Source organism: Calypte anna, chromosome 3 (genome assembly GCF_003957555.1).
Source record: "Calypte anna isolate BGI_N300 chromosome 3, bCalAnn1_v1.p, whole genome shotgun sequence".
NCBI lineage: Eukaryota > Metazoa > Chordata > Aves > Apodiformes > Trochilidae > Calypte > Calypte anna.
Window position 1 is genome coordinate 15548100 of NC_044246.1, and position 26376 is coordinate 15574475.

Sequence of the window (26376 nt, forward strand, 5' to 3'; positions counted from 1 at the left end):
AGTGGTTTATGGCTCTTAGCCTGTCAGCTAAGTTCTCAGTTCTTTTTATCTTCCGTGCAGACATTTATATACATAGTTCCCCTCGTGTGTGCTTACACCAAGCAAATTATCATACTGAGAGTGTCGTTTAGCTCAGAAACTGCTGTTACCATTTCTCTCTCTCCCCCTTGTATGACTTCTGGCTTATTTTTGTTTGTTTGTTTTCTTTTTTTGTTTTTTGTTTTTTGTTTTTTTTGGAAAATAGTGAACTCTGTGTTTTGGATAAGGAAGGTAAAGATCATCATTTCATTATCGCTTCTGTTGTCAGCTGAAATGAGAGGATTCTTGGTTTTGCTTCCTATGCAGCTCACTGTTTGCTCTCTGGACTAAGAGTGCAGGAAAATCCCCACATTGTTTTAAATTATGTCATTAATCAAGGTCTGTGACACACACCACTTCCCTGTGCAATGCCTCCTTTTTGGAATGACCTCATCCAAATAGTCCTAGAAAAATTGCTCTGGCAGTGAATTTAGTTAAGAAATTGTATTTAATTGGGACAATGTAACTTTTGTGCATTTACCTTTTTTTCACGTGGTCATCATAGCAGGCTAAAATACATGAATGTATATTGTATGTCTTGTCATAAGACCAGGTGTTTGGTCTGAAAGTGTACTTATGAGACACTTTGTTCAGGATGCTTTCTTTTGTCAGTGGAGTTCCACATCTTCAGAAAGGTGTCCATCTTAAGTCTTACCTCAGCCTTGGAACTGAAAACAACAGCAAAACATCAGGGTTTTTTTGTTTGTTTGTTTTTGTTTGTAGTTTTTTCTTTTTGTTTGTTTGTTTTATATATATAATTTCCTCCCCTAAAAGGAGGAAGGAATGTCTAAGGAAACTGAACTTTGGAGGTATGGAAAAGCAGAATTTAAACTAGTTTCTCTAGTAGAGGCCAAGAGCAACTCTTCTCCTTAGGCCCAGGGTTAGAGAAATGCTCAGTAGTAACTGGTGTTGCATTGTTTGTTAACAAGTTGAATTTGTGCTTACTTTGGTTCCAAATGCATAGTTAGGAGCAATTATTTTAGCCATGAATGCACTTGTTTCAGTCTTCTTTGGAATGCTAACAACTAAATGCATGACAAACATGGAACTAAGTTTTGATGATGCATCCAAAGAATGTGCAGTCAGACCTATGTGAAATTTGGCAGATTGTCCTAGAAGGGTTCAACTAAACCTTGTTTTTGTTTTTAATGTGCACGTGTTCCTGTGTGTGCTTGCCTTAACTCTGATACTCACTTTGAAATTCAATTTTGGACAAAACCCAAACCTCAGATCAAAACTTTGTTGAAAGTAGCAGAGTTTGCTGTGTTTCTGGTCAAACTGTTGGCCCAAATAAGCTGAAAGTTGGCAAATCTGCCAGCATAGTCAGCATAACTTTCAGGTGAGCCCTGAACATTCCTTAGTGGTATGGGGTATCACCACCAGAAGATCAGAGACATTTCAAGTCCATATCCAGGAGTTATGAAAGTAGGGCTCAGGTTTGTCTTGCTGGTGCAGAGACATGAACAGAGACCAGTGAAATTCAGTCTTTCCTTATGGTGCTTCCATTACTGTTACACATTGGGAACAGCATCTCGCAGACAGAAAAGAGGACAACACATTAGGAAGCTTCCAACAGAGAGGAAGAGGGGCTGAGTAAAAGCAAAATGACACAGATTTTTTCCTATTTTTGATTTGTTACACAGGTGGCAATTGTTAACAACCTTTCCATTTGTTAGAGATGTCTTTCTACATTATGCTGTTTAGAGCACAATCATGGACATGCTGTTGTTGATCTACTGAAATTTTCTACTGAAAATTCCAATGTAGTCCATGTGGTTTTGCATTCAGACATTCTAAAAAAGTGCACCTACCTGATTGACTTGTTAAAGGAGGCGGAGAGTGAACAAAGTGATTGAGAGAAATTATTTGTAGCCCCTTTTCATGTCCTTGAATCCCCCTGGATTTTTAAACATGGAAAGGCTAAATGAAATATTTCTAGAATTATTTGTTTGAACTGACTTATGCAATTTCATTAATTTCTGTTGATTTGTTTAAGATGCTGTCTGCATGGCCTAATTTGATGGCCTAATTTGACCCATCTGGATTTTTGACCCTGGTTTTCAACAAAACCTTTTTTTCCAAGGACTCTTTCCTATATTGTTTTCATCCCTAGTTTCCTTAGTCTAAACCTAAAGAAAAGCAAATTTTACATGCAGTAGGAACAGAACTCTAGTTATGTCCATAGCCAACACTATAGATTCAGTCTTCAGTGTGTAATTTTGAAAGAGAATAATTCTGTGTTTCCTTTATTTATGATGGTTTTTACTATACATTTTGCTACTGCAGGCTGACCATGGGTCTGTTCCATCCTTAATACACCTCCTCAAAATGAAAGCAATCAAACAATAAAAAATTCAGCCAAGGCCATTACAGGAGTTTTGCTTTTTGCTGTAGAAAGTGTACCTTTTAAACTTTAACTATTTATGTTCCTATACATGTATGACAGAAAAGGAGTGTGAAGTCAGTAGAGCTGGCAAACACGGTGGTAATGAGTTTCTCTGTGGGTGTACCCTATCCTGTAGGTGGAAGCCTTTAAGTAATGACAGCTAGAAGTTTGATCTAAGTCTAAAAATTGTTTTTAAGATAATCTGACCTCAAAATTAAAAGTGTGGTGGTGTGTCTGTATGAAAAAATACCTTGTGTGTGTTAGCATGTGGGTAAGATGTAGCAATTTAAAAGAATCTGTTGAGCCTTGAAAATGCAGCAACTATTGAGGTGAACCACAGCAGGTGTTTGATGGTAACTGTAACAAAGAAAACAGTGACCTAAGGGTAGGATCATTAGATGATAGACTATAATTACCCTGAAACTATGTGACACATCATTATTAGAGAATTTGTTTTCTCTTTTGTTTTTGTTTGTTGGGTTATTTTTCTTAAATAGCTGAGAATTATTCTGTGAAGCTCAGGGTAAAAACTGCCCAGATTTACAGGTGTAAGGTTGAATAGTAGAGTATTGTTTGAATAAATTGCCTTTAGTCTGCCTTCCTTATTTTTTCTACCTGTTTGGTTTTGAGTTTTTGGGTTTTTTTTTAATTTAGTGTGTTTGTTTGTTTTTTTCAGGTTTGTGACTAGGTTTATTGAGCTGGATGGCCTGAGCTGTTTGCTGAACTTTCTGAAGAGCATGGACTACGAGACCTCAGAGAGCCGTATCCACACATCCGTTATAGGGTGTATCAAGGCACTGATGAACAACTCGCAAGGACGGGCTCATGTCCTGGCTCATCCAGAGAGTATCAACATCATCTCTCAGAGCTTACGAACTGAGAACATTAAGACCAAGATTGCTGTGCTGGAGATCCTAGGGGCTGTCTGCTTGGTACCAGATGGTCACAAGAAAGTTTTGCAAGCCATGCTTCACTACCAAGTATATGCTGCAGAAAGAACAAGATTCCAGGTACAAGGAGGATACCTTGCCAGAAGTACCCAGTATGATGAAAGTCTGCAGGGAACAGTTTTCAGAGTGCATATATTGCAGACCTGCTAGATAGTAAAAAGGCAGTATTTTTCATTTTGTTTTAGGAAGGGCATGTCCTCAAAAAGATTATCAGCATATATGTATATTGATTGTTTATCATTCATGGTAATTTAAATCTCCTATATCTCACCTTAAAATGAGGGCTTGCTATATCAAATGAAAAAGAATAATCTGCTCATACTCTAACCTGATGGCATTTCTAGGTTGGTGATCATCTGTTTTGCTCTAGAAGAGGCCATAGAATGCTAGGAGCCTCTGTCCTGATTTTAAAGTCCTTTATTTAGTAAACAAAGAGTTGTGGATTAAATAATGGACAGTGGAAACACTTCAGTTGCCACTTAGTAATCAGCTTGTGAATTGTCACCACTTAGCAATTGTTGGCTTGGATATGTCTCATTCAGAACACAGAAGGGAAACAATCTGAGACCTTGAGGTAAGTCAGTAGATCATTGTCAGTCTTATTCTGGTTGCTGCTGGCGGCTATTTTAAGGCTGATTGTCCTGACTACGTTTACAAAAAGATACAGCAGAATCTGTTGCTATATATGAAGCTATGTCTCCTCAATTTAGGAGTATACTCATCCATTTACTATTTGTTTATATGTGAAATTATAAGGGTGCTGTTGGACCAACAGGTTCTGGGTCCTGATTTCTGTCAGCCACTATCTCCTGCCTCCTCCTCAGCTATTACATCAGTGGATTTTTGGCTACAATAAACTATCACTGTAAAAATGAATGAGGAAACAGTTTGTGCTTAGGAACAGGAGCTGCCAATGTTAGTTTTTGGGACTGAATGTACTGTTGGATTCACTGACTGTGAATCAGACCTAAGAATGGGATGTAGGAGATCTTGGCTTGGTCCTGGCAGCCAAGATCCTGACAGCCAAGAGAGCAAACCACATCCTGGGGTGCTTTAAACACACTATAAACAGACATCCAAAAGAGGTGGTTATCCCCCTGTGTTCAGCATTGGTGTGGCCTCATCTTCAATACTGTGTCCTCTTCCAAGCCCCATAATTTAAGTAGGAATTGAAAGGTCCTTTAAACTCTCCAGAGAAGGGCAACAAAGCTAGTGAAGGGGCTGGAAGGAATGTCTTATGAAGAGTGTCTTAGGCTTTGGTGTTGTCTGGTTTGGAGAAAAGGAGGCTGAGGGGTGACCTCATTGCTCTTTGAAGTTTCCTGAGAGGAAATTGAGTGGGAGGTGCTGAGGTCTTCACCCCTGGTATCCAGTGGTAGGACACTTGGGAATGTTTCAAAGCTGCAGAGAGAATCAGATTAGATACTAGGAAACATTTCTTTACTGAGAGGGTGATCAAACCCTGGAAGAGGTTTTCTGAATAGGTGATCAATCCCCCAAGCCTGTCAGTGTTTGAGGCACTTAAACAATGTCCTCAATAACATGGTTTAAGTTTTGGGAAGCTGTTGGTCAGGCAGTTGGACTAGATGATTGTTGTAGGTCCCTTCCAGCTGAAATATTCCATTCCATTCACCTATACATGGCATTGGCAGGTCTGCTGCTTAATATGCACAGCCCCATCCAACCTATTGTCTAGTTTTTAGCTGAAATGGAGAATCCTTCCTGAATTAGACATTCTTGAATACCATGAGGGAAGAACAGGTGTGGTAGCACAGGTCTTGTGGGCTTTTGAGGAATCTGGTGTAATGATTTGCAGATGATTACACACTATCCCATTTGTGAAAGAATACTCTCCATAAATGCTTGCTTTTGTCAAAATGCTTTTCCCCTGGAGAAAAAAAGTGAAAGATAAATGGGTTACTCCTTTTTTCTTTCTCAAACAACAACCAAAAACCCCCTCACACAACCCCCAGAATTATTTAGCAGAAGGGATACATTCTTGTTTGAAATTTCCAAAGCTTTTGTCTAGATGCTTGAATGGGATTTTCTACAACACACGACAATAACTTCTGTTTAATTTTGGGGAGGTAAGGATTCATACACAGACATTCCTCATCCATTTTCATTCGTTTTGTTCCAACAGAGAGACTGGGGATTTCTTAAATGCTGATGAAACAAATCTGGTCATGGCCTTCCTCATGTTTTAGTGGAAGATTCTCTGATACTCTAGGACTTGTCAGTTAGGGAAGTGTTATATCTCTTTGTCTCTTGCCCACTCACACCTGTGTCTCAGAACAGTCTTGCAGGTCATTATCAAGAATGAGCTGACAATGTCTACACTGTAAATTTTTAAATGTGATGTACAATGAAAGCCTTTGTCAGTGATGTCAGTGAAAGCCTTTGTTTTTTTTTTTCTTTAACCTATTCCTGGGTGTAATCTCTAGCCCAGCTTTTGCAAATATCTGAAGAGATCCTTCAGCTTTCAAACTAAATCTTCTGGGGATGTGTTTTCTGTTGCTTGAGGAACTAGCAGTATCATTTAATGTATTAAAGTGTCTGAACAGTTCAGAGCTTGCAGCTTTAGGTTGACTTTGACTGGCCACACCTAATCATATTTTGAGACCTAATAGTATTTTGCGAATAAAATTCTGTTGAGCCAAGAAATGAGAATTCTTCCCGTGAAAATAATAACAAATTAATTAAAGTGTAGGAACAGGAGAAACATACTCTGGATGTGCAGAGCTGGAATTCATTCCTTTCGCTCTATGGTTCATTATTGCAGTAAAATTCTAATAAGAGGGGAAAAATGAAAGCTGGGAACTGTAAAGGCACTTCTGTCTTTATATCAGGCTTCATAAGACAATGACCAAATTAGAGACACAATACCTGAAAGGCAAATAATTTCAGATTCTCATTTTTTAAAATCAAACTCTGTAAAGTAAGAAGTGTGGGCCTTTCTGGGAACTAAGCTGAGCTTACTTCTAGTGGAATGTCCACTAAATAATTTACTGGTAACACTGACTCCTGGCATCAGCAGTGCAATTGTTCCTCTTCTTCAAGTTGCCTCCTGACAACTGTGGTTGATAATGTTCTTCATCCCTTTCAGCCATCTCACTGTCAAAAATTTGGGGTTCGTGGCTCTGCTTCCATTGTTCTTCTTAAGAATGAAGAGGAGAAGTTCAGAATTCTTTGCTGGCAACCATTTAAAACTTGAGCTCGTGTATAACTTGCCACTGACAAGTTTAGATTGTAACACAGATTATTTCCTGCACATGCTAAGGTGTGGTGGAATGATGTAGAGATCAGGTACTTACCATGGTCACATAAGCCACAGCATGTTTCATCAAATATCAAAAGTTATAGCTAGTCAGTGTTCTAAGCATAACTTTTGCTACCAGGCACAGCTAGCTAAAAGTACTCAGAGGACCCAGCAGCTGGTGAATTACTAGAAAAGAAAAGCTGCAACCTAAGATGTATTTTTTGCTAAACTTGCATTGTTTTGGTCCTACTATAACTCCTACTGTTTGAATAAGAAACATATATATATATATATATGCTAGTGTATCTAAGGTCAAGTTACAGGGAGATTCCTTAGTGATATAAACACTTGTAATCCAAATTAAATAAATTTAATTAAACTCCACCAGGTAATGCCAACTGAGGACCTCTAACCAAACAGTACTTGAAAATTTTTGAAAGGTTGTTCTTACTTTCTTGCTGTGGTTTTTGGTTTTCTTAATTTTTTTTTCTTAGTTTTGTTTTGTTGGTGGTTTGGTTTTTTAATAAAAGCTAATGGAAAATATAGATAAAAATTTTAGGAATATGAAGGACTGTCTCCTTAACAAAATTTTGTATTTTGGTCTGAGTGGAAAATCTGAGGTAAAATATTGCTTCTTTCTAAGTTGTCAACATTTCATGTCCTGACTGCAATCATCAGTCTAATTCTTAAGAGGGAAGTCATTCTGAAGACATGGGAGATTCTTCAGAAACTTAATCTTTGTTAAGGCTTCAATGTTCTATTGAATGCCTTTTAGTACTGCAACTTCACCCTGTACCTCAACTGTTCAGTGTGTTCACAAGTATAATATTTTTCATGGCACTAGTGACAAGATTCAGTACTTTATGTTTGTGTCCGAATTTATACTGTGACTATTTCTAAGGTCTCACATTTGCATCAGCTTCTTGCCTGAGCTGATCCCTTGTCCTTCTTTAATCTTTGACCTGCCTTTCATTTTGCCCTCCTACCTGAAATAACTCCCTCTTTAATGTCCAACAGGCAGTCCACAGTTCCTCTTTTAAGATATTCCTCGTCACAGTACTATTCCATCTTTACTCAAATGCCACAATAATATAAAGGCATGCCTTCAATCTCCTTCCTGAGACAATCTAGAAAAGCTCTGTCTTTTCATCATCCAATTTTTGTTTGCAATATGCTTCTTTGCCCACAAGGTCTATCTGCTCATTAAATAAGAGAGATGAAAGAAAACACTGGAAAGCCAGAGATTAAACCCTCAAACCAGAAATGTGTGTGAAACACCTGATGTTTTCAAAATTGGTTCTAGTATAATTCTGTCATTGGCTTACTTTGTGACTGTTAAAACATTATGTCAAATTTCTTCAGTGCTTTTCTTGTGAGGATGGAGGTTTCTATGAGAACTGAGAAAGAAGAATCTCTGATTTCAGTGTCATTCATGTCTGCGTCATCCTGTGAAAGAAGCCCAATCTTACTCTTCTCTAAGCTCTTGCCTTTCTTTTTACTGTTTTGCTTGCTGCTTCCTCTCATTTCTCCTCTGAATGCATTGTGTTTTGACGCTGTAACATACTGTACATTTTAGCATGGTATATACTGAATCAAACTAATGTTGTGAAGTCATAGATCTGTGCTGGCCCAACAGAGTCTATCTGGATGTTCCAGTGCCCTGTCAGCCTCATTTGCTGACTGAAGTACCCACCCATCTTGGGCCCCCTGTGGGGAGAAGTATTGCCTTTTAGTGAGAGGACCTGGGTGTTTGATACTGTCTGAAAGGAGCCAGTTTCACTTGCTGATGAAAACAGTAACTGGGCTACTTTGGCCAGAATGCTCTTGTTTTTCTCCTTGCTACTACACATTGTGAAGCTTGAGATGGAAGGTATAAAGGAACCTTGATATTGGCAGTTGAAAAGGTGGGGATTAGGAGCATTCCTTCCAGAGCCCCCTTGCCTGGTTTATGTTAAACATAGCACAGACCATAATCTGTAGGGAGAAATCTGATGAAGTCAGAGTTCTAGGAGAGGAGCTAACAGGGAACAAATTAAAATCCTGTATTCCTGCTTAATTTGCTTCTTCCCCTCAGGACTCATCCAAAGCCTTTTGAGGTTTGCTGAAGATTGAACAAAACCATACTGGGTATCAGTTATGAGGAATAATGGGATAAAGTGAGGAAAGGTTTGCTTAAATAGTAGGAAAAGCCTTTACAACCATAAGATCAATTTGGCCACAGAGCTGGGTGCCAAGAGACGTGGTGAATTCTTTTTCACAGGAAATGTTCAAGTGAAAACTTGATCCTCAGCCAGCTGCAAAGGGTTGGAGATACTGGAGTTTCGTAACAGCGTGCAGGTGTTGACTGATCTTTAGGAACTGCATGAACTTATGGTGTTTTGTTATAGAGCTGAACAATCCCATGAAGATGTGCTGCTCTTCAGTCAGCTTAGTGTAACCCAGAGTTGTTTTTTTCCAGTTGGTTTGACTCCCACTGCATTCTGTTCCTAGTCCAGCTTTCCAAAATGGGTCATAGAAAACTTTTGTTAACATTCTTTAACCTGTCTGGATGTTGTGGCTGATAAGTTGTTGCACAGTGTCTAGCATGTTCATCTGTGAGAATATATAGAAGGAATGAGGCCTCTGAAGAAAATCAACTAAACTGTCGTTTTAATGCTTCAGTATAGCCACTTAAATTATTCTAAAAAGACACATGTGCTTTTATTTTAGTGTCAACTCTGACAGTATCAGAACTGAATTCTCTCATTTATTTCCCTTCTACTAATTTGCCAAATTGAAGAGCTGGGTTTGTCCATGAATTTAAAGACCTCTTCAACAGTCTCCTATTGTCATTGTCGGAGATAGGATACTGGACTGAACTGACCATCCATCTGACTCAGCAGGGTGTTTATTATATTTTTATGTGAGACTCATTTCTATTTCTAACAAAACTGGGGAAGAGTTGTTATTGCGTCACAGTAAGCTATCAGGAAATTATGGATATGATGGAACCTGATCTGGTTGGAAGATGGCACTGTTCATAGCAGAGGGGTTAAACTAGATGATATTTAAAGGTCACTTCATCCAAAACCATTCTGTGATTCTTTAGTAAGGAAACTGGAGCTTACACAGCTCTGCTGGGTGTGCAGTTAGTTTACCTTTAGGTTTTGGATGTGTATGCACGGGGCATATTCCTTTTATTTGTAAATCCCCAGTAGGAGCTTACCAAGAGGTAGGTTACTGTCTGCTGCATGTGAAATGGCTGTAAGAGAAAGAACAAGGAGAAATCTTCCAAGGTCCATGTATAGGTTTTATTCCTCCTAAGACTAGATTCTCTTTAGAATTCTTTCCCCCTGTATATTTAGAATATATATTTAGAATTCTTTCCCCCCCTCAGCATAACCTGTTCTGCTGGGACCCAATAATGAGAAGAAATTGAGTGATGTGACTAGAAAGGATGTATGAATCTGATGCTCTTTGTCTGCATTTGTAAATGCTCTGTCATATTGGCTGACTAGGAGATGGCTGACTAGGAAGTACATCATACTGCTACTTTCTGAGGTCATGTTGGCAGAAACTACAGAGGAAATTACTTTTTCTCAAATAATAGCTTAAAGAAATCCAAACAGCCGAACAACAAAACCAAACCAAACAAAAACCCACACCATTTCATTTTTCATTAGGATCAGATGAGCAGTTTATTCTTATCAGTATTCTTCCTTTGTGTTTATTCTGGCATACTCAAAACTAACAACCTTGTCTGAAAAAAAATTTTTTAAGGCAAATACCTAGCAAATCAAAGAAAGATTGTGTGAAATACCTCATGAAGAGTATGCAAAATGGTGCAAGAAATTAGATTATATCCTCTAAACCAGCCTGCTGTTCTTTTTTCAGACACTATTGAACGAGTTAGATCGAAGTATGGGGCGATACCGAGATGAAGTGAATCTCAAAACAGCCATCATGTCCTTTATCAACGCTGTGCTGAACGCGGGTGCGGGTGAGGTGAGTCATTGTCTTGGAAATTCCTTCTAAATGTCATGCTTGAATTAATTTACCTTGGAAATGGCTGGTAGATTAAGTCACAAGTCTGGTGTTATTGAGTGGATGTAGTTGGTGGAAAATAATGCTAAATTGTTAAGACCAGTTTTAAAAAGTCTTCCATAATATTTCATTTCCGACCTTTTCTAATAAAACCTAGGCTACTTGCAGTGAAACATTTGCTTTGGGTATTTTTGTTTTTAAATAACTGCAAAGCATTTACCTCTTGATTTCAGCCTTCCTTTCAGGAAGGTTCACCTTCAGCAATGTTTCAAAATATTGTTTTGACTCAAAGCCAAACTCAAAGCATTTTAATTCTAAAATGTCAAAGAGACATTTCAGAAGACAATTTGTTGTTTTTCTTCCACTTCTTTTGAGTCTAGAGGATAGTTTAAACTGATTTTGTTTCATTTAAAGTCTTACTTTTGTTACATTTGCTTTTCTATTTTTTAGGTTTGGTTTTCTTTTTTTGTTAAACCACAACAGACAACAAGCTGATAAGAACTCTGTCTGACAGTGTGTTTGTCTCTCTGTACTGAAGTGCTGTAACTTCCTACTGAATAGGTGTCAAATTTGCCAGAGTATATTGTGATTTTATGACAAATAAACATAAAAACTAGGAAGAGGACCTCTAATAAGACAGACACTAATCAATTTTTTCTTTGTGGAACAACATGGAAGGTACTGTCCTTCTGATGGGGTGTGCAGAACTCATTGTAGGTATAAATGAGGACTGTGTTTTGTGAAGTAGAGGCAAAGGCATTTCTTTTTTTTCTTATTATAGTGCAAATAATCATCTTGTGAGCTTGGTGTCATAGGATAGAGGATATTCATTTAAGTAATGATTTTTTTTTTCAATGTGTTTGAAAGTTTGTGAAATCTAAGAGCTTGGTTTTCCCTCATTGTTTTAAGGACAATTTGGAGTTCCGATTACACCTACGATATGAGTTTCTAATGCTGGGAATTCAACCTGTCATTGACAAGCTAAGGGAACATGAGAATGCCACACTGGACAGGTAAGACCAGCAAATAGAGTTCTTAGTAACGTTTCTCCTTTTCAGTTTCAGATTTAAGCACAAAGGTGTCTTTGTCTCTCCCTAAAACCGACTCCCCTTAAAGACAAAAAGACTTCTCTTTAAAATTAAAATCAGCAGATGAAGTAGAAAACATACATACTATTTGGCAGTGCTTGTGGCAAGGAGTCCCTGAATTGCTTTCATTATGAGCTGGGGATGGCTATCAGAGTGAAAAAGAAAAATTAATGAAAAAAGTGTTCTAATTCCTTTTCTCTTGTAGCAAAACTGAAACAAAATCCTGTCTTGGTAGGCTGAGCAAGCCTGGCCCTGATAGGCTTCTTAAAGAGTAGGTTCTGAGTTTCCAAGGTTTTTCATTAAGCTCAGTCTTTTTTGTGATCTAGCTTGAACCACAGCCTCCAAAATTATGAGAAAACAGGGGATTTTTAGTGGGCAAACAAGTAGAGATGCCAAGGGGGCAAGAGAAAAGAATGAGGAGCATCTTCAAACAGCCCTGCTACTACTACAAAATGTAACACTGAAGAGCACCTGCAAATGACTGTGTTAAAAGTTATATGGATAATAAATGCTTTCTCCCCTAGCAATTCCATATTTTGACAGAGTCATTGAAGCTGCTAATGGCCTTAAATTAAACCTTCCCAGAGCCACATGCTGAAATGAACTTGGAGTAAACACCCTGCACGATTTGATTGAGACACTTCAAGAAGCTGAAAGGCTGATGAACCAATGAGGAGCCTCGCAAAATCCATTTGCTTAACAAAATGAAGCATTTTATGGCATACCAGCAGACAGCTGGGGGAGTCTATCATAACTAGAATATCCCTTTCCTATTTTATGTTTATTTTTAGCAGCCTTACCTCAACACAGTGAGTTAGCACAAGCACAGATGATTTAGCACTTAGCCAGCCATTCCTTCTGGCTGGTCATTGACCCCCATGAGCTGCCTTGTGCTAACCCAGCACTTCATGTAAGAAAACCTTCTAAGAGGTGTTGGTGATTCTATAGTAACAACTTAGTCTAAGTCTAAATCATACCATGAACATTGGCACGTGTTGTTTTGTTTGTTTTTCTGTTTTCTTTTAGGCACTTAGATTTCTTTGAGATGGTGAGAAATGAAGATGATCTGGAACTTGCCAAGAGATTTGACCTGGTAAGTTTTTCTCTGGAGTACCTAAACTTCAGCCAAAGCTAAAGAGCACTTTGGATGTTTGATGCAACTTCCCTTTGTGTTCCCCAAAAAAGGTGCCAAGAGTGGCCGGTGCTCTTGTTCTTAGCAAGTAGGGGGTCTTCAGTGTGTGAACAGTGAAAACAGTGATCATAGACAGGGCTTCTGTCAAGTGTCTTTGACAAGGACTGCTTTATTTTGTTTAGCTGAAGGGTCAGGAGGAGGTTCTCAGCCCTGCTCTCATGTTCTCAGTCTTCATGATGCAGATGCATTACGGTTTCAGATATTCCCTTGGCAGGATTATGTTGAAACTCAGGTTCATATCTCCTACTTTTCCCAAGACTACAGGAAACTTTCCTGAAGACTGTCACCTCAGAGCCTGTGGAGAGGACAAGTATTTTATGTTGGGTGGATTTTAAAGATGAGTGTAAAATAAGGACAGTGTCTACAACTGTAAAACAGTAAGAGGCTGTAGGATCCATTATAGTTACAATTTCCCCTTTCTCCATAGCATCTCTTTTCCACACACTGATACAGAACAGTTTGCCCTTTTCTGCTTATAATCTACTCTTTGTGCCACTTTCCAAGGACTCAAATGTTTTACTTGCTCCAGAACAGCTCTTAGTGGCTTTGCATCCCTCCCACCTGCCTGGCCCTTTACTTTGGGGATATGATCTATATGGAGTGGGGATGGTAATGCTGGTATCAAAGATCCATGTACCCTCTCCTCCCTGAAACCTGCAGATGGACACTGCAGGAGACTGACACGGTCCCGTTGATAGAAATGTGCCTGTCTTTATGTCAGTAAGATCTTTCACATTTAATCAGACTTTCACTGTGCATGGGTTTTGTCTCACTTGTTCTTTCACTACATTCTCTCACTTCAGATCCACATTGATACAAAAAGTGCCTCTCAGATGTTTGAGTTGATCAAGAAGAGACTGAAGCACACGGATGCCTATCCCTATTTGTTATCAATCCTCCAGCACTGCTTGCAGATGCCATGTGAGTACATCACTTTTAAAGAGCAATGGGTATTGGAGACCAGGGTGAATTTTTGGTGTAGGTACAGGGTTGCATACCAGGACACACTGCCCTTGTCTTTCATTCAGAACCTGGCAGTGGCCATGGGATTTGGTATCTTACACTGACTTCATCAAGCAGATTTTTGTTGCAATACTTAAAGCAGCAGCTTATCCTCTCTCTACTTGAATGTAAAATTAAGTAGCTTAGACATTCCAGTTAGTCACTGACAGAGCTTTTAATGATTCTAAATTCAAAGTTTTAAAAAAGAAAGAGCCCTTGTGCTCTAGATCAGGGAATTCCCAGAAATAGATACCATTTTGAATGTTAACAAAATTCAGTGAGGAATTTTCCTGGTGAAACAATACAGTACTGAAATCTGTTCTGTCCCTGTGAAATTCCACAGCAAGCGTTCAGGCTGCTATGTCATGGTAGTGTATCAGTGGAGGGCTCCTGACCCCAAACTGAAAAATAATGTTGGCATCTCTTTTCAAGAGAAGTAATAGGAGTGGCCTGTAGCTGTAGTGTAATAGTTCAGTTATATTTCCAGAATGTAGCAGCTGAGCAAAAGCACAGCATGACCACTATAGAACTGCCTAGTTTAATCCTGTTTGGTACCAGGTACTGGTCTTCATTGCCTTCGTCCATGCATTAGCAGTTAAAGTGGGGAGGGAACATGAAGGATATGTACCGTGGTGTGCTTTTTCATAAAGTAATGGGGCATGTTTCAGGTACTCATTAGGTTTAAGTACTGCCATGCAAAAATTTGAGCAGTTGTTTGTCCTGCTGATCTCCTGACAGTATTTGAACTTTAGGTATGGACCTGGATTTTGGGTGGCAGAAGGGTTAAATCCTGCTAGCTCAGGACAGGATTCTACTGAGCAGTTTAAAGAATCTAAAAGTTTAGGTTGTGTAACTCAGAGAACTAAGGTGACCTTCATGTTGTTCTGGCTCTTCTGTTTGATATCCATGGGATATGGGATCAGTCCCTTTGGTTCAATTTCTCTTTAATCTCTCCACACTTTTTGGTCATGTTTGTAGGAATTTGCATATAACTGAGCATGCAGATAGAACATCTGATTGTTTTCACAGTGCCTGGTCAAGATATTACCTAGGCACCAAAAAACCCCCAACATCAAACATCATAAAATATCAAGTAACAGCTATCACCAAGGAATCACTTCTGCGGGCTTTTAAAATGCCAGTCCATTCAGTGTTAGACTTTTATTCTATTATTACATACAGAATTGAGATGGAAGGTGGAAAGGAAGGAATGCCAGTCTGTTGGCAGGTCTGTGCACTTTGGCATGCAAATGGAAGTTCTCATAAATCGGTCTTTTTCCATACAGATAAGAGGAATGGAGGAAACTTCCAGCAGTGGCAGCTGTTGGACAGAATACTCCAACAAATTGTTCTTCAGGATGAACGAGGAGATGATCCAGATATAGCTCCATTGGAAAACTTCAATGTCAAAAATATCATTAAAATGTAAGCTGCATTATTATTGTTTCTTTCGGTTACGTGGGTATAAGTATGTAATAAGTATGCAGTTACTTAGGGAATAACATATCTGAGGAATTTCTTATTTTAACTTAAATCTTCTTGTTGTCATCTTAATCTTCTAAACAGTTTTTTTCCTAATCAACTGGTTAACATCTTAACTGGATGGTATTTTTTAGCTAAGTCCTTGCCTTTGGATTCTAAGTGCTATTAAATATTAAGATGTTTAAAAGAGCAAAAAAAATACCCCTGATATTATAACAAGGCTTCCTCATGTGCCTTTTTTCATTCAGAATGTTGATGAAAGCTTTTACTGATATATAAAAAAAATGTTTATCTCTACTTATGCCTCATTCCTCACTAATGAGCACATGATGTAGAAAGTTCTGAAATAGTGGAAACTCGGATCTAGCACACAAAACCTTTTACCTCTTCATAAAATGTCTGCATCCTCTCACCCACAGACTTGGCTGAGGGCACTACCATTATTTTTTCCCATAGGACACACCATTTGAGAAGTCTAGCTGCATGAGCTGGCACTCATCTCAGCATCCCTATTCTCAGTCTCCTTGTTTAGCAAAAGTTTTGGACTCTTCATCACATCCATTTACCTCTACAAGTAATTCATGGCCCATTACCCTTCTGAATTATTCGCTGAAAAGAACATTTTATATAACATAAGCCCCATATTAAACCAAATTCTCCTATACTAAAGATCTTACAGTCCCTCCTGTTATAGGCATAAGCCAAAATCAAAACTGATTTCTCATAATGGAAAAATAGATTGGTGTTGCTCTCTGTCTGAATATCAGACTTCATTGTAGACCTTGTGCCTGATCTTCCCTCTCTACTTTCATGGTTACTCCTCATTCCACATATCTAATCAATTCCCAGCATCCCCTGCATATTTTCTGTCAGTAATAGGAAATAGCTGTGCCAGTATGAGATATGAGCATTGCCTTGCTACTGATGTATTACCCAACAGATAAGCATCCTTCCCTTATAAGAAAAAAAAAATAGAACCATAGAAAGTAGGAAAAAAGATGGCAATCTGGTCTCCTATTAAGGGTGGGATAATTTGTAATCCACAGCAATTATGATTATTTTAATGATAACCTCTCTCTTTCAAAATAAGCAGACTTGGCACTTTGGCAGCATTACCTGAAAACATGAACAAGTCAGATTTTTTTTCCCACACATTGCTTTATCACTTTTCAGGACTTTGAGCAACAAGCCATCACATTTATACTGGCATTTGGCTAATATAAAGGAACAGGATCTGGAACCAGACTGACCACTGGTATGATCCTGTATAAACATGTACATTCACCAGGCTGTCTTTTGCTGATCCCTACAGATAGTGGCTACTTGTCTTTCCACCTGGGTAGCTCGGGTTTATGATCTCGTTTCATCTTTTAGGCTGGTGAATGAAAATGAAGTCAAGCAGTGGAGGGACCAGGCAGAGAAGTTTCGGAAAGGTGAGTGTATCCTCTGTGCTTAGGGCAGTGAAAGAAGAGGCAAGACTGATCTGGATTCAGTCAGAGAGCAGAGGCCAGCAGAGCTGGGTGCACAATTTATTTTTTCATGGGCACACCCTGCTTTGTCCCCTCCAGTACATTTTGCCTCAAGGTGATCAGTTTACGTTTTTCTTAAGATAGGGCTTTCCTTAGTCTCTACATAAAGTGATTTTACAGTCTAGGTGGAACTTGGCATTGCTGTCTTGATCAATGAAGATCATTGTCAAGACAGACTCTGTTTTCTTTGTCCTGTTCTCATTATACATTCCAAGTTAAACTGACAGATTTGTCACATTTATTTCAGCATAACTTGGATCACTTTGGGGATTGTTCGTGAACTTTATTTCATCACCTTGCTTGCCTTTTCCCCCTAGAACATGCCGAGCTGATGAGCAGGTTAGAGAAGAAGGAGCGGGAATGTGAGACAAAGACCCAGGAGAAAGATGAAATGATGAAGACACTGAACAAAATGAAGGACAAGCTGCAGAAGGAATCCTTGGAGCTGCGCCAGACCCGGGACCAGATGAACGACCTGGTGGCTCAACTTAATGAGTTCTCGGTATGAGACTGGGACTCTTCCCATCCTTGTTTAAAGCCTGCTAACTAGTGAATGATGAACAAAAGCACATTATAGTGAAACACTTTCTATGGTCAGTGCAGAGAGAGTCTGTCTAGCCAGCTAGAAAGTTGGATACTTAGAAGCTTCTAAGATTTTAGTTGAGACTGAAATCCCTGAGCTGATGGTATAGAATGGCTAATGCATGTGCTGCTCCATTCATTCTCTTTAGCCAGTCTTCTTGCAGGAGCTCCCAAGTCATAAGCTCCCTCTTCCAGCCATAATTTTTACTGCTGAGTGAGATGACCTTGGTCATTATTTCAGTGGAATAGAGAGAAATCTCCCAGTGACATTTGCAGCTGTTCCCTCCTGCTTGGTGCACCTCCTGTCTCAGCAGTGTGCCTGATCCTCAGCTTGCCAGGACACATCCCTGAGACCTGAGACACTGCAGAAAGCAGAGTCATTTCCAGCTCCTCTTTCCCACTTTGCCTTACTGGGTCCTAATGAGGTATTCAGTATTTCAGACTCTAAGGTTTAAAACCCAGGAGTTCATAAGTTCATAAGATTGAGTTTTTTTATACATAAGGAGAAAATAATGCATTTTGGCTTCTTTTACTAGCTTTCTGTTTTTCTGACCCATTTATGGTTCCTTTTTTCAAGCTCTTCTCCACAACTTCAAGGTCTTGAAACTTTCTCTTAAATGAAAGCTGAGATTCCTCCCTTTATTGCATGGCTTTAAGCAGGAGGCTTTAAAAAAAAAAGCGTCAAATATTTTGAGACTCATAATAAAATCACATCAGCTGACAATATGGAGTTATTGCGCCTTTAAAACTGTTTGCTTTCTTTTTCTGTGTGTTTTTATTTTTCAGCAAGGGGGCAGCATTTCCTTCCCACCCCCCCCACCCCCACCTCCAGGTGGCCCATTAGCTCTGTCCTCTTCTCACATGTCTGAGAATTTGCCCCCGCTGCCACCTCCTCTGCCTTTCTCCAGCTGTCCCCCTCCTCCTGCTCCACCACCTCCACCAGGAGGACCTCCTCCCCCACCTGGAGCACCACCGTTCTTCAACATGGGGATGCCACCTCCTTCAACAACCACCTTCAGCAGCAGTGGCACAAGCCTCAAGAAGAAATCCATCCCACAGCCTTCACACCCACTGAAATCCTTCAACTGGGCTAAGCTGAGTGAGGTAAGAAATTCCAGTACTCTCAGCAAATAATTTACTTTCTAAGTATAACTCTGTCTTGATGAGTGCTGTGAAGTTCAAGGTGACAGGAACCAGTGATCCAGTGGCTTTCCTTGTGCTGAGGTCAGTAGGAGTCAGTAACTGTGCTGAGAGGAGTCTCCCTAGTTCTCCAGCAGTGTGGCACATCATCTGTGGTGAGCAAGGTGCTGGTTAGACTGAGCTGTGATAGATCTGGGCATGCTATCAGCTAGGCAAAGCTGTGGTGGGACTGAAGATAGAAGCCAGAGCTGGACTGGTGTGCCAGAGCTGCCCTCACTTCCACAGAGCTACCCTCACTTCCACATCAATGAAAATTGCTGGCCAGAGCCAGCATGGTCAAGAGAGGGTGCCAGGAGAAGCTCTGGCAGGAGCTGTCACCAAATGAGAAAGGTGGCCTGACTTTCCTCATGACTTTGTTCATGGCCTTGGGAGAATCTGACCTTCTCCTTGCATGGTCACATCTCTGTCTCTTAGTGATAAACTCTGAGTTGGCAATAAAAACAGAGGTCCTGGCTTCTTTCTGTTGCTTTTTTTTTTTTTTTTTTTTTTTTGCTACTTTGGTTGCCTCTTCTTCCCCTGTACTTCTCTCTTTCTCTCTCTCTCTCTCTTTTTTTTTCTCTTTCTTTTTTTTTTTTTTTTTTTTCCTCTCTCCTCCCTTTCTCTTTTGGTCTTAATTTTTTAAAAACTGATTTAGAAAGAAAAAGCTGTCTGTGTTGAGTTTGGATGGCTGCCTAGAAACCCAGGTTCTCTTTTAGACTGAAACTCACCCAGGGCCCAACTCTGGCATTTGGAATGAGTGTCCAGGGACCCCTGGAATGCCACAGGAATTCTCTCTCCCCCTCTCTCCTTTTCTTTAAAATAAAGTGAAGTGAAATATTTGCTGCACCGTCTGTGCTTGTCTGTCAAGGCCACGTGGGGGGTGTGGAACAGAATGTAAGGACAGGAATTTATTTTCCTTTGCAGAACATAGGACTTAGTGCTCTGAAGAAAAGAAATAACAACGAATATATGTATATGTATGAATGTATATGAAAAAGAGTCACAGGTGTTTCTGTTTAGTGTACAGTAACTGTAGGCTTATCCTGCCCTCTGATTAGGAGTGAAGGCAGCTGTGCTAATAAAACTCTCACCTGGGTGGTGAGGTGGGTAAAAGATGTTATTTTGAGGAAGGCAGAATAATTGGAAATGGGGCATAAGAAGGTGGGGACTCATTTTGGAGTGTTTGCCAGTGTTAATGTTCTGACCTAGTAAGGGTTCTGCAACACTGCAGAGGTTGTAGTGCAGGCAAAGGTGGCTTTCCTTGTTATTTGGGGTGCTCTTTGTTGTGGATTTATTTAATTCCACTGACTTCTGCAGGAGGCAATACACTGTGGCCATCTTCGTCTGCTATCCTAGATTCCCTGTGCCAGCACTAGGTCATTTCTCTCTGGTCACATGGATGTGAATCCTCTGAAGGCAAAATCACAGGTAGATCAAATGGGCTCATCATGTCTTTTGTAGCACTGTGTCACTTGTAGTCACTGTGGCACTTTTGTAGTGTTCTCCTAAACTTCCTAAGTAGTCAGCCATGAATGAATGAAGAATCACAACAAGCACACTGGCTTGGAGAAGTGTATCTCAAGTCTTTGAGCATGAGAAACTAAGGCCCAGAAGTATATATGGTGTTATTGTTGCTCATGGTAGTGTTTAACTTCACATGAATAGTGAAGTTGGTAGTTCACATGAACATGGTAGTGAACATGGTAGTTCACATGAATATAAGTTTACCCCACAGAAGCATTTTGAGGAAAAATACCTCTGACACCACATGTATATTGTTTCTTTTTTTAAAGACCCAGGTAGTCTGTTGGAAACAGAGATGAACACAAAGATCTGGGGGCAGGTCAAATATGTTATTATCTCACCATACTATTTAGACCACCCTTAGTTAGTATGGAGTCTCTTTCCTAAGCTTTCTATATGGATAACATGCCAGGACTGAGACAGCCCATGGGAGGGCAAACCCCTTTCTGTCTGTGCAGCCTGTCTCAAGGGAGGGACAAACAGATGAAAGAGCCCTAGAGGAGTGTGGATGGGGCTGGCCAGGAGAGATTTGTCTGCAATAGACTTTCTCAGTAGCAGAATCAAGGCTGTTCTGCAGGGCAAGGCATATGACACATTTTTTCCCCAATGCTGATACTGACTTTGAAAGGAAAGGCCTGAGCTGCTGGGTGTTAGGAGAATGATCAAATATATTCAAACTCTGGCAATTGACAATGACAGATTGTCCACAGTTCCCATGAGCATCACAAAAAAGTTTGGCTGGAAAGTATTCATGCTTCTAACACGGAAACTTGACATCCAGATAATTTCCTTTGAGAATTAAAAATTTTGTACCAGCTTTGATGTTAGCTGACGATCAGTGGCAAATCCATTTAGACTCATGGATGGGCTGAGTTCTGGCTAAAGCCTTTCTGCACCACAGCTCCATTCATACAGCACTGATGCTTTGTCTGTGAATTCCATTCATTCAACATTAGAGTAGTGCTGGTGCCAAGGATCTCTGTGTTATAAGAAAAAGATATTGCAATGTTACCACTGTAACATATGTAAGTAGACCTGGGTGAATTGTCTCAGAAGAAAGTTATTTGTTCTACATACCACATAGGATTTAAAAAAAACAACCAAGCAAACAAAAACAAACACCAACCCTCCCACCACAAAAAAAAAAAAAAAAAACAAACAAAAAACCAAAACAACAGACCCAAAAATCACCAAATGTAAGGAAAAAAAATTGCACTATTTTTAAAGATAAAATGTTTTTGTAATGTTATTGGTGATTCTGATTTCTGATTTCTGGAACTGACTTCCTAAAAGCAGCCTGAGGATCATGGCAAACAATGATGCAGGGTGGCTGCCAGATATTGAAAATAAATGGAAAGATTTCTACCAAATCAGAGTGTGAAGCCATATATAACAGCCTCAGTAGTGCTTAGTCCTACAGTGAGATAAGACATCAGTCTTTATTAACAAAGTGACAGAAATACAATTTTTGCTCAAAATGGATTTTTCCTACACTGTTACAGGAAAGGATCTGATATCATAAGAGAAATCTGAAAAATGCACTCTGTTCATACCTTTTTCATATTCATAGGGGAATTATGGGTTAAAATTGTAAGTTGTTTCACTTTTTGATAGTCAATATTTTACATATTAAGCAGGATTGCTGCTGCCGTATGCACAGGACACTCAGTTTCTAAGGTTTCTCTGGACCTTCAGGGCATATGGAAAGGCTTTCCTGAAGTACTGTAAATTTTAACTCAAGCTTCATTCTAAAGGTGGAGTGATACAATTGCAGCATCTATGTCAAAGAAACTGATAAATGCAACAAACCAAAAACTCAGCCTGATGAGCCTTAGTGCTGTAATAATGCTTCCTTTCCTAGTATGTACTCCTCTTTCCTCTTTCCTCTTTCCTCTTTCCTCTTTCCTCTTTCCTCTGTCCTCTGTCCTCTGTCCTCTGTCCTCTGTCCTCTTTCCTCTTTCCTCTTTCCTCTTTCCTCTTTCCTCTTTCCTCTTTCCTCTTTCCTCTGTCCTCTGTCCTCTGTCCTCTGTCCTCTGTCCTCTGTCCTCTGTCCTCTGTCCTCTGTCCTCTTCCCTCTTCCCTCTTCCCTCTTCCCTCTTCCCTCTTCCCTCTTCCTTGTGTTTTGGGTTTTTTTGTCTTTGTTTTTTTGTTTTTTTTTTTTTAAGGGGAGAGAAAAAGGAAAGAAGAAATAAAGAATGTATTTTATTTTAAAATTGTTATTTAGGCACCATAAATATTTTTTATGGTGCTGAGGGAATCATTTATCATAGCAACCACATTATGTGAGTCTGTTTCTCATAAAACACTTAGTCTCTCTGGCTGATGACAAGGAACTATCAGCCAGTTAATCCATAACTGAGTAGCAAGAGCTCGGTGTAGGAAATTATCTGGCAGCAACATAAAAGTGTTCTAGGGTAGAACTTACAGTAGAAATATAAAGGACAGCCCCATTGCAAGTGTTTTATGTAACAAAGGGTGTTTATACCTATACTGCCTCATTTTTTCTTTGACTGGTTAGTCCATTTTGGTTTTAAGCACTAAAATTATGTTCCTTGGGTGAAAGTTCTGTTTGTGCACACCAGTGCAATAGGTGCTGCTTTGGAATTTGTCTTTCTGCAAGTAGCATACAAACCCTCCTGTACAGGAACAGACTCAGCCTAGGTCTTAAAATGAATCTAAATTCAAATGAGAACCATTTTCATATCCTTGGGTTGTTTTTCTGGGAAAATCTGGAGGAGGACTACTCTCTGCAATCCCTTTGTGAGTCTCAGAACTGCCTATTCTGGCAACTCAGAATTATTTGGATTAGCCCATTCTGTAGCATATTTTCAGAGTTCTTGCCATTTGTGGGAAACTTAACTCCCATGTGAGTTCTGAAACCGAGCAGGTAGATGGGCAACACTGTCATAAGTAGCTGCCTCTTGAGGTCACATCCAGCCTCTTGCCAAACACAGGGTATTACAGCTTTTTGGCATCCTTAAGGCTCTACTCCAATGATGATTCTAAGGACTGATACTGAAGTCATGTCCACTGGCTCCTGTCAAGAAATATTCTTCCACTGCAGTGTTTGAGGGGGCAGTCTGAAACAGGGAGGAACTTAGAGAACTGCTCTGCTGTTCATATATGTCCCTCAGGATTTATAATTCCAGGTTTATAAAGCCAGCCTGGAAGCGGAATGAGAAGGAACACTCTGCTTGGATGCCTCTGGCTAAAACAGAAATATCCCTATCCAAGGCTAGGGTAAAATGAAAATTAATTGTGTTTCCTGTTTCTTTGGCTGATATGAGCCTTCCAAACTCATTTGCCATGTTACAGTCACGAGGTCATGAAGTTTTTCCTATGGAAAGAAGCACCACACTGACTGCAAGGAGTGATGGAATGATACTGATGAGCCAGTTCAGGGATGGTTGCTGCTCTCATTTAGTGTGTGCTCTCCCTGTAAATAGTGCTGCAGCACTGCTGCCACCACTCCTTGCCCACAGGCTGCCTCCAGAGGGAGGGTGTTCTTTCCTCCAGTCTCTGCCCTGCCAGGAATTTCCTCCAGAATACTTCACACTTTTATTTCCCCCTCATTTTATCCTCCCATCAGGTGTTTTTCCTTGCTGCTTGAGCCTTGTGGCTTAGCACATTTCCCTCATTCCTTTGATGACTGTGAATGGGAAGTAGAGCCTGTTCCTAATTAGTTCTGATAATGAAGTGTTAACACATTTTGCTGCGTAGGTTCAAGTCAGGTACTTCAGAGCTGGAGGCTGTGTGAGGGTTTCATTGCTTTGCTGTTCCTGGCTTTCTCTCCATCAGTGTTCTGCTGGTTCTTTATCTCCTGAGGTTTGCTTAGGTCTCTTTACAATCCCTTCTGTCCATTTTCTATTTCTTTTAATCAACACCTTCCTTATTTTTCCAGTTTAAAAAGTACAGTAAATGTACACTTCATTAACTAAATGAACTGAATGTTGTCAGGTGTGAAGAGCAATTTTCCTTTTCTGAATAGGAAATTGCCCAAAGCTTGTCCCACCCAACACGTACTTTAACAGTCAGTAGGAAGGAAAGGAAGTTCAGTCTTTGTGTTCTCTTTGCCCGAGACATCTGACCTGAGGAAAAGTGAGGTGGAGACTTCAAGGCCTTGTCCCAGTTTAGGATGACTGCTGGTGTACGTACTACAAGGACTAATTTAGTCCAGGATTGGTGGACAGTAAAATTGAAGAAGGTGTCTTTTCCTGTCTCCCTCCATGCTGATCGTCTGCCAGACAATTAGGATTCCATGGCATTCAGAATTATGCATCACATAGGTTTTGAACTTTTCCATTTACTGTGGATGATGCTCTTTCAGAGAACTGGGTAAAGTTTGTGTCTATCTGAGGCAACAAATAACTCATGTAGACAAGAGAGATCAAGCAATAGGAAACAATTAGGCTTCTAAGACTCAGAGCCTTGACAGTAAAATAAAATGAAAAAAAAAAAATCTTAAACTACTTTCACAGGCAAGCAGAATGAAAACCACACACCCTTTGGGGTTTGCAACAGAACCTGGAAAAATTTGCAGAAGGGAAGGTGTGTCTGGGGTTTGTCATGCGTCAGTGCCCTTCCTAAGCCTTTTCCTCATGATGGTAACAGTTCTTTCAGTGTGACCACAGTCGTTGTGCTAGATAGATGGCCACTCAAAAGGAAATGTACTGTTGGATCATGGATATTGCTTGAGATGTGGTCTGCTAGTCCTGGAATGTGCCCTTTCATCAGAGGCTGCTGCAGTGCAAAATACAAGATATTCAGTGTGTTTAAAAAAACCCAAAAAGCTCCTAAAAACACACCACTATTTTTTCTTCCCTGACTCTTGAAATAAAGTGTGCTTTCTAAAATGACAGCAGTAGTACATAGTACATGAACAATCACAGTACATGAACAGTGAGCAGATAGAAAGATCTCTTCAAATGGGATTGAAATGTTCTTAGCTAAAACTTTTTGCTCTCTCATTAAAATATAATGTTTCTTTTCAGGAGAGGATCCATGGCACAATCTGGAATGAGATTGACGATTTAAAAGCATTCAAGGTACTGGATCTGGAAGATTTTGAAAAGATGTTCTCCGCATATCAAAGACACCAGGTAGGAGTAAACTCTTCCACACCTTGAAGTTTTGGAGGCAGAAAGAACACATGACAATGATCTAGGCCCTCATCTACCTGCAGAAAGGCTGCATCATTTACTGATCTGCCACTGTTCAAAAAATTAGGATACCATAAGATGTGGAGAGGACAAATAGAGCAGAGTATAACCTTCTGTTATCAACATGCCTCATACTAATGGGCAGTTCTTAGAGATAACAACTCCCAGCTGATAATGCTGTATTTGATCTCAGCAGCCACTGGCTTCTGAGCTCTTTATGTTCATGCTTGGTGTCCATCTTTCTCCTGTTTAGCCAGAGAAAAAGTCTGTAGCTGCCTGAATACAAACCAAGATAACAGAATTAGCTGTCTTTTGCTTTGTCTGTTTTTAATTAAAAAGCCACCTGACCCAAATGGCTGGGTGACAGAAACTGTCTAAATTACAGATTATAACACAAACAGCATATTTTCAAGGAGCCATTTATTAGAATGTCTTTTTTTCCCCTCCTCTTATATTGGAAAGCAAGTCACCTTCAATCTGCCTATCTCCACTGAATGACGTTTAGCAAGAGAGGGTTTGTACTTGCACTCCCTGAACTCCCCCACCTTTCCTTTGCTTTTGGAATATGTTTGGAGAAATTCAATCTTCTGTAGTCTGCAGGACTGGATCATTGCTCTGGAGTTTTAGGAAGAGACACAAGCTTGATTGCCATAAGCAGCCTTTATGATTAAGTCTTTCAGCAATAATCATTGTCCTTTCGATTAACTTATTCAGTACCTTAAAATTAACAAACTGCTTGTCTACAGACTTCCGTCTGTTTCATTCTTTCTCTCTCATTTTTCTATCTAATCCAGTTGACATAATGAATAACAATTTTGTAACTTTATGTTACCCATTGCATGATGAAATTTCATTTCATTTCACATTCTGCTCCAGCAAATAGCTGTTGTTGTTTCAGTGGGTCCCTTTCTCTTTCTGTGAATCCCATTCTCTGAAAAAAGAACTT

At 39.7% G+C, this 26376-nt stretch overlaps 1 protein-coding gene across 3 annotated transcripts in view; it reads left to right on the plus strand.

The window, feature by feature from the left end:
• The window catches only part of DAAM2 (dishevelled associated activator of morphogenesis 2), a 199111-nt gene that overhangs the window by 132865 nt on the left and 39870 nt on the right, over positions 1-26376 (plus strand). For all 3 annotated transcript variants that reach the window (XM_030447860.1, XM_030447859.1, XM_030447861.1), the window contains 10 exons: positions 3141-3474; positions 10544-10654; positions 11603-11706; positions 12808-12874; positions 13777-13894; positions 15262-15400; positions 16832-16890; positions 17304-17488; positions 18355-18672; positions 25263-25370. In XM_030447860.1, coding sequence (XP_030303720.1) covers positions 3141-3474; positions 10544-10654; positions 11603-11706; positions 12808-12874; positions 13777-13894; positions 15262-15400; positions 16832-16890; positions 17304-17488; positions 18355-18672; positions 25263-25370 — 1543 coding nt within the window. The remainder of the gene's footprint in view (positions 1-3140; positions 3475-10543; positions 10655-11602; positions 11707-12807; positions 12875-13776; positions 13895-15261; positions 15401-16831; positions 16891-17303; positions 17489-18354; positions 18673-25262; positions 25371-26376) is intronic.